This window comes from Rhinolophus sinicus, chromosome 5 (genome assembly GCF_057876585.1).
Source record: "Rhinolophus sinicus isolate RSI-liver-muscle chromosome 5, RSI-T2T, whole genome shotgun sequence".
Classification (NCBI taxonomy): Eukaryota; Metazoa; Chordata; class Mammalia; order Chiroptera; family Rhinolophidae; genus Rhinolophus; species Rhinolophus sinicus.
In genome coordinates, this window is record NC_142505.1 from 11,008,722 (window position 1) to 11,027,815 (window position 19,094).

The 19,094-nt window shown below is 40.7% G+C and overlaps 1 protein-coding gene across 8 annotated transcripts in view; it reads right to left on the bottom strand.

The window, feature by feature from the left end:
- Window position 1: 1 nt before the first annotated feature.
- NKTR (natural killer cell triggering receptor) overlaps window positions 2-19,094 on the bottom strand; it is a 47,588-nt gene continuing 28,495 nt past the window's right edge. For 7 of the 8 annotated variants that reach the window (XM_019727530.3, XM_019727531.3, XM_088798233.1 and 4 more), the window contains 9 exons: window positions 18,520-18,742; window positions 17,900-18,055; window positions 13,103-13,190; window positions 12,474-12,619; window positions 8,375-11,248; window positions 5,639-5,734; window positions 4,841-4,897; window positions 4,223-4,327; window positions 2-2,718 (listed from right to left, as the gene is read on the bottom strand). In XM_019727530.3, the coding sequence (XP_019583089.3) occupies window positions 2,631-2,718; window positions 4,223-4,327; window positions 4,841-4,897; window positions 5,639-5,734; window positions 8,375-11,248; window positions 12,474-12,619; window positions 13,103-13,190; window positions 17,900-18,055; window positions 18,520-18,742 (3,833 nt within the window). In that variant the 3' untranslated portion in view covers window positions 2-2,630. The remainder of the gene's footprint in view (window positions 2,719-4,222; window positions 4,328-4,840; window positions 4,898-5,638; window positions 5,735-8,374; window positions 11,249-12,473; window positions 12,620-13,102; window positions 13,191-17,899; window positions 18,056-18,519; window positions 18,743-19,094) is intronic. The other variant, XM_019727536.3, reaches the window with a different exon arrangement.

The following is a 19,094-nucleotide window of genomic DNA, read 5'->3' on the forward strand; positions in this document are numbered from 1 at the left end:
CTTAGACTAAGTATATATTTTAATTTCTACAAGGTCCCCTGTTCAACTTTTAGGGGAATTTAAATGAAGTATACAAATTAGACGCTTGCCGATATGTACAAAAGTATTTTCTAGTTTTTAATCAACACCAGCTATGTCATGTTTCATTTGCAGTAAACAGGACGTTACAAAACCAGTCTAATAATGCATTTTCTATTAAGAAGCACAATACACAACATAATTCAATTTTATTAAAAAATAACTTAAAATACAGAACAATCCCCTTAGGAAGAAAAGCTATCTCTGCAGTTCATTCAGAAAACACATTAGTTGAACGCTGCAGCCCAAGGCTGTTCTTTTCCAATGGGAAAACAAACCAGGCTTCCAGGGCCCACCTTTTCAGGAAAAATTCCACCCACCAGGGCAGTGGGCAGTGACAGGCAGAATTCTAAAATGCCCCGACCCGGGAACCTGGGCATATGGTATCCCTCCTGTGATGATGTTATGTTCTATGGCACAGCTGACCTGAAAACAGGGAGACGATCTCAGTGGCCTTGATCTAATCACTTGAGCCTTAAACAGAGGAGGCAGAGAGATCTGAAGCACGAGAAGGACTCACGGGTCAGGGCTGGTTTGAGGACGGGGACAGCACAAAGAAGGGACTCGAGCAGCCTAAGGAGCTGAGAGTAAGGCCCCCGGCGGGAACGGAATACTGCCAACCACCTGAAAGAACTTGGAAGCAGGCTCTTCCCCAGAGCCTCCATAAAAGAACGCTGCCCTGCTGACGGGGTTTCAGCCTTCTAAGACCCTGAGCAGAGAATCCAGCCAGACCGTGCCGGATTCACAAGCTACAGAACTGTGAGCTAAGAAATGGGTGTTGTTTTAAGCTGCTAGGTATGGGGTAATTATTTACAAAGCAACAGAAAACTAACACACTGCCCAAGGGTAACTTTTCTTAACCTAATTAGATTTGGCAGTTTTTGTTTGGGTTCTGAATGCAGTTTTTTTCCACTGAGTATTATTAAAGCAATATTCTCCACTGCAGGCAACTTTTGAAAACCCTTCATATGAATCACACATTGTTTTGTATTCACTAGCGAGTACATTTGTTTGACTTAGGCCCTGTTTTTAATGTACTCTCGTCTATCAAATTGGCAAACAACTGACCACTTAACCCTGTTTATGAACCTTTTATGGGTAATGGTTTGAATATATCCAAGGTCATCCCTCCATCCATCCAGGGTTGTCAGATCCTCCAAGAGGGCTCTTTCCCACTTCCCAAGTACACCAGGCAAGGCCTGGGCTAGGTTGGCACAGAGTTCTACATCAACATCCAATATGAATTTCTTCTGCGTAACTGGATTAAACTGGCACTAAGGTGATTAAGTACACTTGGGGAAAAAGCTCCAACTAGATTTAAAAAAAAAAAAATCACACCAGTTTTTTACAGGTCAAATCATTTTTGGGGGAACCACCCAAAACTGAAAATGCGTAATGTATGCAGTGCCATACACTTTTCTTTCCCTGTCTGCTGTCCTGGGTTCACTCCTGTCAAGGCTTCACTGAGTCACTGTTTGGTCACAGCAGAAACAGGAAAAACATGCTGGTGCTCAGAACTGCTCAACTACTTTTGTGGTCTGTCTCTTACTTGAAAGACTTAAAAACCCGGCAAAGTGTCCAGGATGGTGGCAGTTAGATTTTGGTGTCACTTTTGAAGCCTGTCCTTCAACCCACTCTCCCAGAGGCACACATGTCAGTTATGTGCAGCCACACAACTCCCTGTGCCAATCCTGCCTGGTCCAGGAGACCCCCAGCCCACACCTGTGGCTTGAGAAAAAAATCTCCAAATATTCAAAGTGAATACAGCTATGTCTCGTGACATTGGAACATACAGAAGAACAATGCTTAAAGAGGCACCAGCAGGTACCAAGCACCAAAGCATGAACTGGAATAGAATTGTTTGTTATAGTAAACGTTAGGGCCTTAGAGACAGTGCAGGTATTTGTAGTTAAGGCTGATTTCTTCTTCTTAACCTCACCTGCCAGCCTGAAGTAATACAGACAGTGGCTGTACGATGACCACTTTCCTGATCCTCTGAGACAACAAAGAAGTAAAGAATGAATTAAGAACCGCCCCCAAAGCCACTACCTTATACTCCTGGCCACCATCAGTATCAATTCTGGGTGGTGTGTTTTTAAGAGCACATATGTATAAGACTCTGTAATTGGTATATAAATATTTGGTCACCTTTAACAGTTCTCCCTCACAGACCTATGCTTGGCAGCATATATGCTAAAACCTGAAAAACGGGGAAAAAGAACCTGTATTCAAAAGAATACACGAGATGGAGAGGGATAGTCTATCTAAAATGATATTGCAAATTATATTAAAATATCATGGTTTCTTGTTTTAAGAAAATGAAATTCACTTCCATAGTTGTAAAATGTGGCATAAAAATATTTTTAGGAGACATATCTGTATTTTAAATCCTGCGCACGCGTAAATAAACAAGTAACAATTAAGAAGTGCCTGTTTTTGACATTCATCTCTAATATTGAAATAGAACAAACGGCCATTAAGTTTTTTAAACTTTTAAGTTACCAGATATTTACAAATATGATATAATTCATATCAAAAAAAGGGGGACATTTTCAACTGTATCTGCTGCTTTCGCTGGGACTCCGGTGATGAGAGTAACTTCGGTCACTTTCACTGTCAGAGCCGTAAGACCTACAACTCCTGCACAACAAAACAAAACAAACACACAAACACCTTTTAGCTGTCAACCCTCTGAATCCCTCTGGTAGCTTCTTTCTTGGTCTGAATGGCTTCAAAGCAATACAGATGTGGCCCGGCACAGCGGGTGGACCACTGGGGCACTGACTATGGCAACTGTGTGGACTTGTCAGAGTGGTTTTAAATGACAGATAGTAATATCGAGGCTGAGACAAAAATGAAGAAACACATCTTGGGAAATTACTTGAAATCCACTCAAGCAAATGAGCAGAATAATTTTCCATGTTACCCACAATGAACATCAATATTTAATTAGACTGGGGAAATAAGGGGAAAAGGTACATGAAGAGAGTTTCATTAAAGATGTGGAAATCAACACTGCAGCCCAACGAGGGTGAGGGTGGGGCGGGGCATGGACAGGACCACGACTGGGATGGTGAGTCAGGAGGACATGGTTATGGTCACCATTCAGTTACCCTGAAAAACACTCCCTGATAGCCAGTCACTTTGCTAGATACTAGGCACACACACGCGGACCTAGTTCCTGGGGCGCAAGGATAGTACAGAACAGTGGGCAAGAGTAATAAGGCACACTGAGGTGGGTTGGGGTGGGGATGGCACATCTCAGGGCTGGCAGGCAGAGAGGGCTTCCCAGGGGCAGGGGATGGCAGTGAGGACCTGCAGGGTTACGTGGGAACTGGCCATTTCAAGAGGCAGGAGGGGAGACGGCGATGTAGGTATCCCCAGGCAAAAGCAAAGGTTCTAGCACATTAAAGAAGGGAAGACAGAAGAGTCCAAGCTGGAGCTGGTAGGTAGAGGGGGCTTCTGTGCAATGCGAAGGAGTCCGCACCTGCCCGCGGCCAGTGAGGAGCCTGGAAGAGTTTCAACAAGGGAGTGTCCAGATCACACTGATACTCTACCAGGCTCATTGGCTGCAGCAGTGGGCGGGGGAATGAGGGTAAGACCGGAAGCTACCAGGAAGGGATTTGACAAAGTCACCATAAAACTTTTTCAGTACTAGCCAAAATATGTTGCATAAAACATATTACAAATATATATATATATATATATATAATATACAAAAACACATTTTTTTTTACTAAATAACTGACCAGATATAAACCTCAATCCTGTGGAAGCAAATAACTATGACATTTTATTATTTAAAAAATTGACAAATTGGCACTGCTATTTCTAGCAAGAAGCCCTATTTAAAGAAGTGGGCCATGGTTTGGGTGGCCTTCTTTCTTTACTCCTTCCAAGAGAAATGTTTGTCCAAGGATATGTGAATATTTAAAAATCCGTTTTAGATTCAAACACTAACAATAACCAACGAAAATGACCCAGCAGCTCTTAGTAGCTGCCTGTGGGTTGCTGAGATTCAAGAAGAGAAAGCGGTATTCTGTCCTGAGAAGATTATGCTTTCTGCTCTCCCACAAAGAAGTCTGTCACCTCACACACCAGGTGCCCACAGGAGGGTGCAGCGCTTTAAGAGACAGAGACCCACCTGGACCGCCTCGTGTAACTTCTGCCTCGGTGGTAACTGTCACTCCTCTGGCTTCGACTCCGACTCCTGCTCCTGCTGTAGTAGCTATCGTAAGTGTAGGATCTGCTTTAACAGCAAAAACAAACACTAAATTGACCTCTCATGTATTCCTGTTTGTTTTTAGGTGCTTAAGTGTTCTCCTAGAACACAGGCACTATAGGACGTGTGGCAGTGTGAGGACACATTTGCATAACACCTACCGGAAACGTTTAACAGTTGCCCCAAGCGAGACTTACTGTATTAAACCAAAAAATGTTAATTTTTTTCGACATTGAAAAATATCACAAAGTCAACACTCAGTGACTTTTGATCAAATCTGGCGGATATTAGGCAATTGTATTCAACAGATACCTGCCACTACAATTTGACATCAATTGCTACTTCTGCACTGGAGTACAATGGGCCAACAGAAAAAACTGTCAAAAAGACCTAAATTAGAAAGGGTGTGATTTCAAGAGACAAATACATGTGTTTTAGATTCTCAATAAAATACCACACTTTTTAAAGGGAATTTAGAGTTTTACGAAACCAAGCCGTTCAGGGCGGTGCCCGCAGGGGTCGCCCACCTCCTGGCCATACCTGGACCGGCTGTGGGGGTCGTACGAGCTGCTCCGGGATCTGCTCCTGCTGGACGTCCTAGTAGTAAGCACATGAGGAACCGTCATCTTGTGGGTCGGGACGGGCTACCTCAAAACTCTACACATTTATTTGCCCACCAAGGAGAAAACACAATGAAATCCAGCAGCTGTATGGATTTTGTATCAAACGTATATTGGATTTCTTTTAAAAAGCATGTTGGATTTCAGAAGAAAGGTTACGTTTTATGCTTTCTTCTATGAAGTGCGCCTAAAGGAAGTCACTGGGGAGGCCTCTGTCTGGGTGGGGAGGAGGGAAGGTCTGCCCAGGTAGGACGTAGGACGCATGTATGTAAAATGAATCTGCAGCAGTGGAAAATACCCGAGAGCCAGAGGGTTTGAAGAAGCTGGGAGAACTAGAAACCAGGGTCACTCCCCGCCCGCTTCTTCCTTCGGGCCCCTTTTAACAACCCTCCCATCCCAAGTTCTAACCCAAGTCAAGGGGTGACTGCAGATGTGAACTTAAGGTTAAGGAAGCTGTGCTGGGGGTGGGGAGGAGGCGGAGGCGGTGGTCAGGGCCACTTAAATATTTCTACTGTTTCTTTCCTCACTCTGGGAAGACCGCAGCCTGAGAATAGCCGCTAAGAATCTGACAGCTCTTTGAAAGAGCTAGATGAGATAGGACGCCTGACTGGTACTTATCCACGACAGGCTTCTTCTCAAGAGCTCCCCACTCTGCCTGTGCAGGCCTCGGAAAGCAGACAGGAGGGCGCCCCCACGGCAGGGGGACTCCCAGGCTCACCTGTGACTTTTGTAACTGCGGTAGGAACTGCTCCGGCTTCTCGTGCGGCCTCTGCTGTACCATCCTCTGCTCCGACTTCTAGAGTAGCTTCGCGATCTACAAGTAAGAGTGGGAAACTATAATTAACTCACCATGCTGTTAAAATTAATTACTTGTAGGGCAGGAAGGGGAAAACACAGTAAGAGGAAAGGTCTCTCACGAACTCCTCACAGTGGGTATGACAGTGATAGCTAATGAGGGCTTAGATGGAACAGAAGGAAATAAAGACACTCCAGGAAAGGCTGGTACCGGTATGTTTACAGGAGCCCTACGTGTACTATAAGAAGAGGAAATAATCCCATCTCCATTAACGGCAGAATGGGCTGAAATCATTAATGCACAGAAATATACTGAAACACTCTAAAGTAGGAAAGGGAATGAACGACAGCTACTTGTAGCAACACAGGTATCTCTAGTGTTGAGTGAAAAGGCAAATGTAGAATCTACACATAGAAAAGGATTTCATTTGAAAACATGCAAAAGCAACACTGTATGAGGACAGAAACATTTGTGGTAAAACTAAGAAGGAAAACTATAAAATTATGACAAAAGTTTCGAATGATGTTTAGGAGAGAAGAGTGAAAGCAGGGATGCAGTGGGCAGGGCTAGATCAGGTATGTCGAAGCTCTGTTTTCTTAAAGCTAGGTGACATTTTAAATTTTTTTTATGTCTTAATCATTTATTTTATTTTAATATCTATTTAACATTGAATAAAATAAACAAAAAACTTCAGTAATACAAGTCTGCCCCTATGCACTCACTTGGCTTCCCTGCCCTTCCCCCCCTACTTTGCATCTGTCATTCAGGTACACGACAGTAACCCTATGTGTAGTGAGTATCTTCACAGGTTTTATTAGTTTTGAACACATTATGTTCTAATAAGATTCTAGTCATTTACTCAGCAAACAATTAAAAGCAGACCCTGTGAGGTGACTGAAAGATGAGCAGGCAAATCTCTGGATTAGCAGACATCTGGTCCTACCAAAAACGTCCATGGAGACATTTAGTCTATGCCAAAAGGTCCTTGAAATTTGATCCTATCAAAAACACCCAGAAGCACATTGGTCCCACGCCAAATGGTCCTTGATATTTGGTCCTGTCAAAAACATCCACACTTAGAAAACATGTCTGGGTGAGATCGATCATAATATTTATTTATACTTTTGGTTACATACGTAAAAAATTCTATCATGTTTTATTGGTCCAATAATTGTGGTATGGTTGTGCTGCCAATAATAACCCCTCTCGCCTCGGTCGCCTAGCACGTGGGGTTAGGCAGATGGGCGGCCTGGCCCACACGCTTCCGCGCACGTGTTGGACAGGACAAAGAGGTTCTGCAGGACAGTCCCCGACTTCACCAAGTCCACAGCCTAGTATGGGAGTCAGGCCCAGGGAGGTAACCAAACAGGGAAGCAGAGGTTAGCTCCCTCAGTCTACGACCCTGAGCTGCATCGCTTAGAGCAAATTCCTTAGCCTTTCTATGCCTCACTGTCTTCAATTATAAAACGAAACACCACCCACCCCACAAGGCAGTGGTAGGAAGGTACGAAATGACAGTGGCCAGCATCAAAAACAGCTCAGCGCTATTAAATGCTGAGTGGCCAGGAGGCTGAAGCTGCTCACCAGGTAACTGCACCTAGGACCATGACCCTGGAGAGAAACGGCCAGGATCCACCAGCTCTCTGGGCTGGGCCTGCTGGGAGTCCGGGCAGGAGGAAGCAGGGGAGTCCACAACACAAGAATGAGATGGTCTGAGAGGGAAGAGAGTTGGCAGAGGGCTTCCAGAAGGTAAGGACTGAAGACGTGCCCTGCACTGGTCATGTGGAGGTGTCTGAAACCTCAGTCAGTCTAGTGAGACAGGGGAGGGAAGGCAAGCAGTGGAGGGGTAAACGGGAGACAGTTATTACAGGGGAAAAGTGTTGGCTCCTGTCTTTAACAGAAACCCGGGAAGGGCAGAAAAAGGCTGACAAGTAACTAGAAAGGAAAAAAACGGTCAAACACTATTATTGTATCTGAAGTTCAGGTGCTGCAGTCAAGCGCAGTAGAGATGAGTATTAAGAGACAGTGAGGTAAGAACAAAAACATTTACAACAACAACAAAATGCAAGGTACTTATTAACTTCCTATCACCATCACCAACTTTTTTCAGTTTTAAAAAAATTTCATCCCATCTATGCCGATGACAAAAGTCAGATGCAACTTGAAGCAAAAAAATAAAGATGATCATTTTTACCATCCCCCCACCTCTCTCAGATAAAGGTCAACTAGATGCTTGTTTTCAGCAGGAAACTCTGCCTCTCTGGCCCTCACCTCCCACTGGTGTAAAATGGAGTCACATTAACCATCTCCAAATCCCATACCGTCTGTAAAATCAGGATTCCCGCCTGACAGGCCAGCGTGCAGCCTCACTCACACCTTTTAAGATGGAGAACTTGCCACCTATCACGGCCACTCATTCATTTCTACTGCTAGACAGCTTTAACTGACAGCGCCAGTGTTCTACATTGAGCCCAGTTTCTTCCCTGAAATCTACTCCCTGTGTCCTCAATTTGCTCTCTGAGTCACACAGCACAAGAATTCAATTCTCCTTATTACTGTCCAGATATTTGGAAATAGTGATCCTGTCCCCAATTCTGATGTTCTTCCAAGTGAAACAATACCACTCTCTTTGGGAGAAAGAAAGAGAATATTGCTCACCGATAAGACGATGTGGAACTTCGCGACGGACTCCTTGAGTGACTGTAGGAGACAGACCTCGTTCTGTGTCTTGATTTGGTTTCAGATTTACTTCGCGATCGGCTGGGACTCCTGGACTGGCTGTCACCATCCCGGCTCGGTGTCTGCTCATCACTTGAACTCTCCTGGTTTCTTGGCCTCCGGTTTAAGCGTGCTGTCTTTCTTACCTCATCAAAGAGAGACCCAGGCCGAACTTTATTTTTGCTTTTAATTTCTATTCTCAAGCCTTGTGGTTTGGGTTCAGGCACAGCAGTCAATGCCTTAACTTCCACGGCACTGGATGTGGTCGCAGCCGGTGCTGCCAGGTTCCCCACGCCTTGCAGGGGCTTCCATTTATTATCCAGGAGGCTGAGCTGACTCTGTCCAGCCACCTCCCTCCTCACAGCGCTTTCTGCAGCACTGGCCGAGCTGGCTGAGCTGCTGTCCGGTTTCCCCACCTCATCCACCACTGGGCTTTCAGATACGCTGCTTTCCTGTTTTACCACCTCTGCCTCAGCATGCTCTGTCTGCATTTCCTGCTTCACAACAATGCCTATATCCGGGGTGTCAAGCCTTGAATTTCCTAGAGGGGATGCCCCCTCCACCTTTGCTGGGGAACTCCTATCAGGAGTGCAAATCTCCATGTTGTCATCTGCTTGAAACACGTCCTCCACTCTGCTTGGGACACTTTCTTCAATATGCTGAACGTTTGGGGGAGAACTAGCTACATTTTCCTCAGTATTTAAAGCTGTGGGAGAAATGCTGAGTTTATTATCATCTTTAGCAGGCTGCTCAGTGTCTGACGAAATCATTATTGTATTCTGTTTACCTGAAAGGTTGCCCTCTTCACAGGGCTTCTCAGTTTCGGGGATATTTTCTTTTGCGGTTTCACTGTTTTCAGAAACTTGTTTTTTCTCTTTTGATTCCTGAGTCACTTGCTTTTCATTAATCTCCTCCTCCTCTTCTTCACCAAATTCTAGTGGAGGCTGCCAGTGAAATGCTTGTTTTCGTTTTGGAGCCTTGTGTTTTTTGTCTTTTTTCCCTTTCAATTTCTCTTTCACCTTTTTGGTGTGTTCCCGTTTAAGATTTTCCTTTGACCCATGTTTGTGCTTCCGTGGCTTTCCTCTAGGGTTTTCTGAATTGCAATAGGACCCCTCAGAATCGGAGGTCGATGACCGCTGCTTACTGGACTTCCGAGTACCACTACCGTCAGGCTTTGCTGTGGGTTTGGCTTTGATGTGGATTTCATCAAACTCTGATTCAGAATCTGATGTGGCCTCACCTTCCTCCTTATCAGAAGACAGCCGGGATTTATTTTTACTGTTTTTAGTTACATCTCGTTCAGAATTTGACTCAGAGTCCCATTTACTCCCAGCATAACTCTTCCTTTTGGGCTTACTGCCATTTCTAAAGTGATCAGAAAGGTTCTCTTTTAAAGTTCTTCTTTTTGAACGAGGGCATTCCCGTTCGGGCTTGGATTTCTCTTCATCTTGGTTTCTCTCTTGTTTGTTATTCATTTCCACGTGGATTTGCTTCTCTTTCTCCTGGGCTGACTGTGTAACCTGAACACTTGACTGTTCACTGTCTGAAGAATAATCTAAAGATGACCTGCTTTCGCTATACTTTCTCTGACATGAAGACTTGTCTCTGCCTTTGGCATATTTACTGCAAAGTGTCTTTTCAGAGCTGCTGCTGTGCCTTTTATTTGAAGTGTTATTTTTTTTCCCACTGGATCTACATTTTCTCTTGGCTCGTCTTCCATCATCACTGCTAACAGAAGAATATGAAGATGATCTACTTCGCTGTGAGCGATCACTGTATTTATTTCGTGAATGAGATCTAGATGAGGGAGACCTCGACCTTGAACGTGAACTAGCTAGACTTCGCGACCTTGTGTAAGATCTGGAATAAGATCTACTCCTAGAAGATCTGCTCCTTGACCTTGGTGAAGTTTCTGAACTTCGATCACTGTATTTTGAATAAGCACTCCGATCACTTTCTGAACTTTTTTCTCTTTTATGATAGGATGATGAACTACCAGTCTCTTTAATATTTGCTAAACTATAAGTGCTTTGGATGGGCAGCAAATGGGTTGTTTTCGCTTTCATTTCCTGAATTCGCTCATAAGAGGGCTTCCAGGGCTTCTGTCCAGGCTTCCACCTTGAAGGAGGGGGGCTGTCGCTCAGTGGTATTACAGGAATATTTTCCGCCACCACTGGCTGCTGGACTATGACGTTTTCATTTTGTGGCACTGGTGCTCTTAAAGGTTCTGTTTTAGCTGGTTTACTTTCACTTAACTGGGAGGCTGTTCTTCTTGGTGATTTTGATGCGGTCCTTTGGTGTCCTGACTTGGAACTAGATCTGGACTTGGATCTACTTTGAGAATGTGATGAGGATTTTGATGGAGTCCTTGATCTTGAGCTTCCTCTAGAATAAGACTGTGAGTGAGACTTTGATCTGTAGGAGTCTCTGCTGGAGTGGGTTGAAGAGCTCTGGTCATCCTTATCGGATTTAGACCAGTCCCTCTTTGATGAGTGATGGGATGATAACGAGGAGGAATGAGATCTCCTTTCTCTATCACAAGAGGATTTGGTTCGTCGGGTAAAAGATTTTGAAGATTCTATATTAGATGGTACAATAACCCTTCTCTTCTTAGTCTGTTTGTGTCTTCTGCAATGTTTTTGCTTTTTGGCTTTCTTTTTATGCTTAACCTTTTTCTCTTTTCTGCGTTTTTTATGGTGACCATCAGAGTGTCTTGCTGTACTAAGGTCTGAGTAATATCCATTATAAGACCACGATCTGGATCTCTGGGACAAGCTTCTTTCATCCCATCGGCTTGAACAGGGGTCACTTAACCTATAGAAAAAGACATAACATGCATGATTTGCAAGCATATTTTGTACTATCTAAAATTAACACGTTGTCAATACAAATGCATTGACCAAGCCTAGTTAACAAAGTACCGATTCCATCAACACTTTAAACATGTTAAAAACGATAAGTAAAAGAGTGACTGGCCTTGTCTTGATCTTACAATTTCAGAGACACACAGACAACAGCTAACAGATCCACTTACAAAAGAATTTTTTTCATAGCTACGGAAAGACTTTAAAATTTGACAGGAAAATGGTTTTTAAAACCAAATCCACTAATTCCAAGAGCACTGCTGACATACTGGGTTCCTGGCTGTGACTGGCCCATAACCCGCCTCCAGGAACAACATCAGGCCAAGTTCCCAAACAATTTTGTTGATTCTCTGCAGATACAGCATAGCTGCCTGAACTAGAAGAAAAACAAATTTTGCTTAAGAAGCTATCAAGAATATTATTTTATCTCAGCCTCATAAAGGTAATCGAGACTTTCCCCTAAGGTTTAAACTACTAACTATGGAAACTGAGGAAAAAGTACATAAAAATAGATGCAGGCTTTACAATTTCAGTGGTAATGTCAGGGCGCAAAGTAGAGATTCTCAGTACCACTTCCACACAGCAGATACACACTTTTTCTTCCCTTTTCCAATTTCAAACATGATACAGGACACCCACAGCGAAAGAGAATTTTACCATAGACAATTATAGAGGGTCCCATTGGTATATTATCACTAGCTATTCAAGGCCAGCCCCATGTCTAAAATAGATGTTCCACTGTGGGGTGTCACTGAGGGTAAGAGATGGGTAAACTTCAGTAGAAGCAACAGTCACTGGAGTCAGAAGTTAACACACACACGAGTACAGATTTTCTTAACTACCAATTCATGCATCAGTGACTGAGACCTGGCTATGAAAGTACCTGCTATGTCATTTTAAGTCCTGATGATTTCTATAATTGAACAAGGAATCTTTAAGAGATTCAGTAGGTTTATAGTCTTGTGAGAGAAAACAGAATTTTGATTTAAAAGCACCCCAAAGCCAATCAGCCCTCCTCGTTAACAGCACTATTTTGGCCAAGAGTTCCCAAATGTATTCTCTGGTCACAGTCTAATTTTAAATTGAAATCTTTAATGAAAAGTCCAGAAGTCTCTATCCCCTTAACACGTGAAATACATCAGACACTGAATTGGGGGTATACGCAAAGCTCTTACTTATCTCCTTTGCTCCATTTTTCTCCACTAGGTGGTCTGTACGTTCTTAATCTCTGCATTTCCTCTTTCCAGTGAGGAGGAGTTTCACTGCTATCATCATCATCTGATTCGGAACAGGACCTTGATCTTGGAGGTGTGTGATAGCGCTTTCAAAACAAAGATAGGAGTAACTATTTTTAAAATACCTCTCAATTAGTCTTCCCCAAGCTCAAACCCCATTCCAAGGTAATAATGACTGAAGAACCAAAAGGATCATATGAAGTTATGTCAAACATAAGTATAATACTAAAAGAAATGGGAAAGGCTGAGATTTACCTGTAAACACACAGGAAAATTTTCTCTTCAAAGTCCTAATGGTTTACATTCATCAGCCTAGATTAGTCAACATACTAAGATTTCTCAATGTACTGACTGTTCCACATGTTCACTTCATAGGTGAACCCATTCAAACACAGCAGTAAACTTTGATCTAACAGCAGTACCTTCCCTCAGTTACGAAGAACACTACTAGCTCCTTCAACAGATTTTGGATTACACCTAAAATTAAAGCTAGGATTTGGCCTATAAGTAAGAACATTTTACTGCTTAGGTAAGTAATTTGTCTTAACAAAAAGTCTTAACAAACATACAATTGTGCCCCTTCCTTTAATCTTCCGTCCAGACTTTGATACAGATGGTTTTTGATCACTCACAATGGGTGTAACATCAGGAATCTTCCTGGAAAAGATTGAAAAGCAAATGTAGATGGTTTTCTCAATGTTTAAATACAGAATTGATGCTCCTATAATACAAGAACACTTCATTTAGATCCAAAACTTTGGTAGAATGAGGCATTTCACATAACTTCATTTTCTAAGCAAACCTTTAAATGCCAAAACTTAAAAAAAAAAAAAAAAAAAGTAACACAATTGGGTAGAAATACACAATACTAGTATCTATCTTTTTAAGCACAGTACTATTTTTAAACAAAATCCTTTTTTAGATGTCTTTTGTCAAACAGTGATGTTCTAAGGGAATCCTGAGTTATTCCTGACTCTGATGCTTAATTGTGCTTTTTTAAGTAGTTTTTCATTTTACTTTCTATTTTTTATAGTTCATTTGTCTCCACTTCTCTACTATAAACTGCCCCTCCTTTCAAAGCTCTGGATCTGCTGCCTCATCTTATGTAAAGCAATTCTAGAAGGGTGATTTTTATGATGGTTACAGTTCTCCACATATGAGAAGTATTTTTTACACTTCAGTTTGTTTTGTATCTGTTATTACTAATATAATGGCTAGCTTTTATTGAGTACTTCCTATGTATCAGGCATTATTATGTTAGTGAGCAGTTTAAAAATATTTTTTAAGGGTAAAATATATATAACATAAAATTGACCATTTTAAACATTTTTAAGTGCACAATTCAGTGGTATTAATCACATTCACAATGTTGTGCAACCGTCACTACTATCTTTCCAAAACTTTTTCTTCACCCCAAACCAAAACTCTACCCATTAAGCATTAACTCTCTCTCCATTATCCCCATTCCCTCAGCCTCTAGTAACCTATGATTTATGGCCACATAACATTCCATTTTATGTATATACCACATTTGGTTTATCCATTTATCTACTGGTGGACACCTGGGTTGTTTCTATATTTTTCCTATAGTAAATAACGTTGCAATGAACATTGGCGTAAAAATTTGTTTGAGTCTCTATTTTCAATTCTTTTGGATATACTCGTATACCTAGCAGTGAAATTGCTGGGTTACATGGTAAATCTGTTTAATTTTTTGAGGAAGCACTAAGCTGTTTCTTCATAGCAACTGTATCATTTTATACTCCTACCAGCGATGAAAGAGGATTCCAATTTCTCCATATCTTTGCAGACACTAGTTTTGTTTGTTTGTTTTTTTAATTCTAGCCATTCTAGTAGGTGAGATGTGGTTATCTCATTTTGGGTTTGATTTGTATTCCCCTAATGACTAATCACATTAGGCATCTTTCCACAGGCTCATTGGCCATTTGTGTATCTTTGAAGAAATGTGTATTAAAGTCCTTTGCCCATTCTTAAGTTGAGTTGTCTTGGTGTTGCTGCTTATGCTTTTGGTGTCAAATGTAAGAATCATTGCCAAATCCAACGTCATGAAGATTTACCCCTACGTTTTCCTCTAAGAGTTTTACGGGTTTAGCTCTTATATTTGGATTGTTGACCCACTTTGGGTTAATTTTTGTGTATGATGTGAGGTAGGGATTCAACCTCATTCTTTTGCATTTGGAAATCCAGTTGTCCCAGTACCGTTTATTAAACAGGCTATTCTTTCTCCACGTAATGGGGTGGCACCCTTGTCTAACATCAATTGGCCACAGATGTATGGCTTTATTTCTGGACTCTCAATTGCATTCCACTGGTCTCTCTGGCGAGCCTTACACCAGTGCTACATTATTTTGATGACTGTAAGCTTTGTAGTAAGTTTTGAAAGCAGGACGTATGAGTCTTCCAACTTTGTCCTTCTTTTTCAAGATTGTTTGGCTATTCAGGGCCCTTGCAATTCATATGAATTGGGGTATTGACTATTCCAGTTCTACAAGAACGTTGTTGGAATTTGATAGAAATTGCACTGAATTCATAGTTCACTTTCAGTAGTACTGATCTCTTAACAACATGAAGTCTTCCAGTCCATAAACACGAAATGTGTCTCCATTTACTTAGGGTCTTCTTCAATTTCTTTCAGCAATATTCTATAGTTTTCATTGTACTCGTTTTTCTCCTCCTTGATTAAATTTATTACTAAGTATTTTATTCTTTTAGATGTTATTTTAAATGGAAGTGCTTTCTTAATTTTCTTTTCAAATTGTTCATTGCTGGTTGTTAATAAGCATTTTAAAGGCATTAGTTCATTTAATACTTGGAACAACACTATGGGGTAGGTACTATTCTCAAATCTCCATTTTGAAGAATTTTATTAAGAAGTTAAAAGTCTTGTCCAAGGTCACAGAAAGAAATGAAACGTAACTCTTATAACCATTATACAGAGTTTTTGAAGGTTCCAGGAATATGGCTCCACATAAACATAACGTTACTGTATTTTTTAAAATGTTAACTATAAAGTGTATTAAGTTTTTCCAGTCATTTCCCATCGTGACATCACTTGAGTCTCAGAAGGAGATAACTAGGTAGTCTTGGTAGGCACCTGGTAGCCCCATTTTCCTCATTTAGAAAAAAAGCACTGAACGCCAAATGACTTACGAACAGGTGTCCAGCAAGAATTAATGTTCACCTGGGAAAATTTCAGATACTGCTCCAACACTGACACCCTCGTCCCTCCTCCCCATAACTTTCTGATTTGAATTGCTGTATGGCTCAGAAATTGGTATTTTTAAAAGCTTGCTAAAAGTACAGCTGCGGCTGAGAACAAATGAACTCAAGCAAGTGCGGAACCCAGCTTCTGCTAAGCAAATTATATGTGATCATGAGCTTAACTGCTAGTAAACCAGTAAGGTAGGAACCTCACTATGGCTGGCAGTCCATTTCTTATCCTTGCATATGTTGAGTTCTTGAAGCACACTGAATTTCAGCTGCCAAACAACTCATCAAAATCTCAAAGATCCTAATAAAATAGATCAATCTGTTATCTTTGTATAACACAACTATCAGTCAATTACGATTTACAACAATTCTGCACAAAATACTTTCCAGAGATGTTATGTGACCAAAGATTGACAACCAAATAAATTTATCAGCAGTATTCAACCACAAAATCAAGAGAGTGGTATAAACTACTTTAACAATACCAGATAACAGAGGTTGGCAGACTTTGTCTGTAAAGAGTCCATGAGTAGTTTAGGACTTGTAAGCCAAGAAAATAATGAAGGCTATTATGTAAGTACTTATATAACAAGAAAGAAAATACATTTTCACAAATATTTTATTAATGAAATTCAAAATATATTATCTGAGTATCATTTTTTTGTAATACAGATCTAATAATGAGAGGAGTGAAATTCTTTTTTGAGGGGATAACGTTTCACTTAATTATTAGGGTTCATAATTAGTGTTCTTGATGAAAACAGACGATGTTAATGCTGTTCACTGGTAATGCTGATCTGTAACGAGATGTTACGTATATTTCATCTTTGAAAAGATCTGCGCCTATATGGGTTATCTGTGCAGCCTTGAAATACTGCAGACTTGTAACTGCATCACTGTGGCGTGTAGTGCGTCGAGCAGCAACGTACAGCAAAGAGAGCACCACATACAAACTCAAATACAACTACTTGTTCACAAGAACATTGTGACCAAGTGGATGTGGCTGTGTTCCAGTAAAATTTTACTTATGAACTCCGAAATTTGAATTTCACATAATTTGTACATATCACAAAACATTATTCTTCTTTTGATTTTTTTCCACAAACATTTAAAAGCATAAAAACCGTTTTCAACTCATGGCCTATACAAAAAAACCCCCCAAACGAAAAAACAAACAGGCAGGAGGCCAAATTTGGTCCATAGACCAGTTTGCTGACCCCTGCCCGACGACTCTGAAACTGACCTTTCAAGTTTCCTACCTTCTGAAAGCCAAATAAATTTGATCAATGAACTTGATGTGTTGTATTTTAAGAAGGGTCCCACTAAAATTGATTCACAAGCCAGAATTTTTAAAAATGAAAATATCAGACCATGTTAAGCTATTAATTCAAAGACACATCTCATTTTGTAATAGCTTTTTAAAATGAGACAATATCAGGTTTTAAAATTATTGAATGAATCACGTGACAGAGACCTGACTGTCAACAGGGACATTTGCTTCACTTCTCAGTCTTTAATGTAACTCTTCACAGGAAACTTATCAATTTCACCAGCAATATTATTATATTTCAGTTCACTGTACATACATTTCTTTGAATAATTCTAAACTTGAGTCCAATATACAAACTATCAAATACTATTTTTGGAGAACAAATCAAAAGGTACACATTAGGTTTTCCAATGTAAAGAAGTAATCACTGAGGAAGTTAATGACATTAACATATCTACGAGTATGATACTGAATTACATCGCCAACTGCCATGCAATTGATTTTGTACTATTCAAATTGGAACACACGTTTTATCACTCGATTGGATCCAAAGAGTTCAACTGACCCTGTTCTGACAACCAAAATCTCACTTCTAATGAAAAGCCAAGGAAATAAGACCAATAATGAAATCTTTCCAAACCTCCAATAAGAACTTGTCCCCTGACCAACTTGCCCAGCCCACTCTCCTACTAGTAGAATGTGAATTCTGTAAGGTGGGGTGCATGCCATTCATTTATCTGGTGTCTTCCACAGTATCTTTTAAGTGCTTTAACTATGAGTCATGCTCAATAAATGTGGAACTGCAATGAGCTTATGGAACCATCAATCAAAAATGAAAACATAACAGGTTAACCATCCTACTTACGGTTCAGGTTCCACCGTGATAAGAGGCATATCTCTTCTCAGTAAAAATCGGTTCTCAGGCACTGGAGGAATCTCTTCGGGGCGGACCACAGGCTTTTCCCTTTTAGCATTTGAATCGACTGACCTTTTTTCACTGGTATCACTCCTCTCAGAGTGACTTAGAGAGAACAAACCAAGTCACCAATTAAGATGTGTAATGTTTATTACTTATTTCATAGTAATAAGAGCACATAAAATTAGACAGTAAACTGCAAAACTACTGATACCTTACAAGGCTCACTCAAGAGGTTTATACAATTTTCTCAAAGAGAACATATAAAACATCAACAAGCCAAATGAAAACCCACAGTACTAAAATTCTGAAATGAAAATTGTCAAATGAATCCTAACTTTTTTTCTTTTAAGAGTTTCAGGGATTATTTTCACTTGCAAACACATAAATCTTTGCTATGAAATGTGTGTGCTACCCCTAGATTAGCCAGATTTAAACTTAAAGTAAAAAAAAACGCTATCCTTTTTTCATAATAGGTGGTAAAGCTAAGTTTACAGAATTACACACACTTTCCCATTCCAGGGAGTTTGGTTTTTTTAGGTGAGAGTACTCTAGGGTTTCACACTTACCCTTTGGGGCTTGCTGTATGTTTACTTCTTGGCTCTTCTGAACTGCTTGCTTCCTTTCGTCTCTTTTTAGAATGTTTAACTTTTGGCCTCCTCTTGTGTTTCCTTCTTCTGCTTCTCTCATGTTCAATTTCACTTTCTGAAGATGACTCAGAAGAGGAAGAGGAATTGGAAGAGGAATCCGAGTCTTCTGAATGAGTTGGTTTCTTCCTTTTTTTCTCAAAAACTTCGAAGACATATGAACAAAAATATTAGTACTGCATTTCGGTGCCTACCTTTCAGAGTAAAAAATGTGATACCCAAGTGTTGTAAAACATGCTTCATGTACAGCAAACTGAAAACAAAACTTAAACTTTTCTCAAGTTGATAATACAATTTACTGGTGAGATTGTAAGGTAACAAAGCCCCTGACTTCATGGAGACTATATTCTAGAGGGGTCAGATAAGAAAATAAGTACCTGCATAGTATGACAAATGAGAAGTACTAAAAAGAGAAGAAGAAAAAGGGCAGTGTAAGGGAACAGGGAGAGTCAAAGGTAATGTAAGATAACACTTAAGCAGAGACCTGGAGGGAGTGA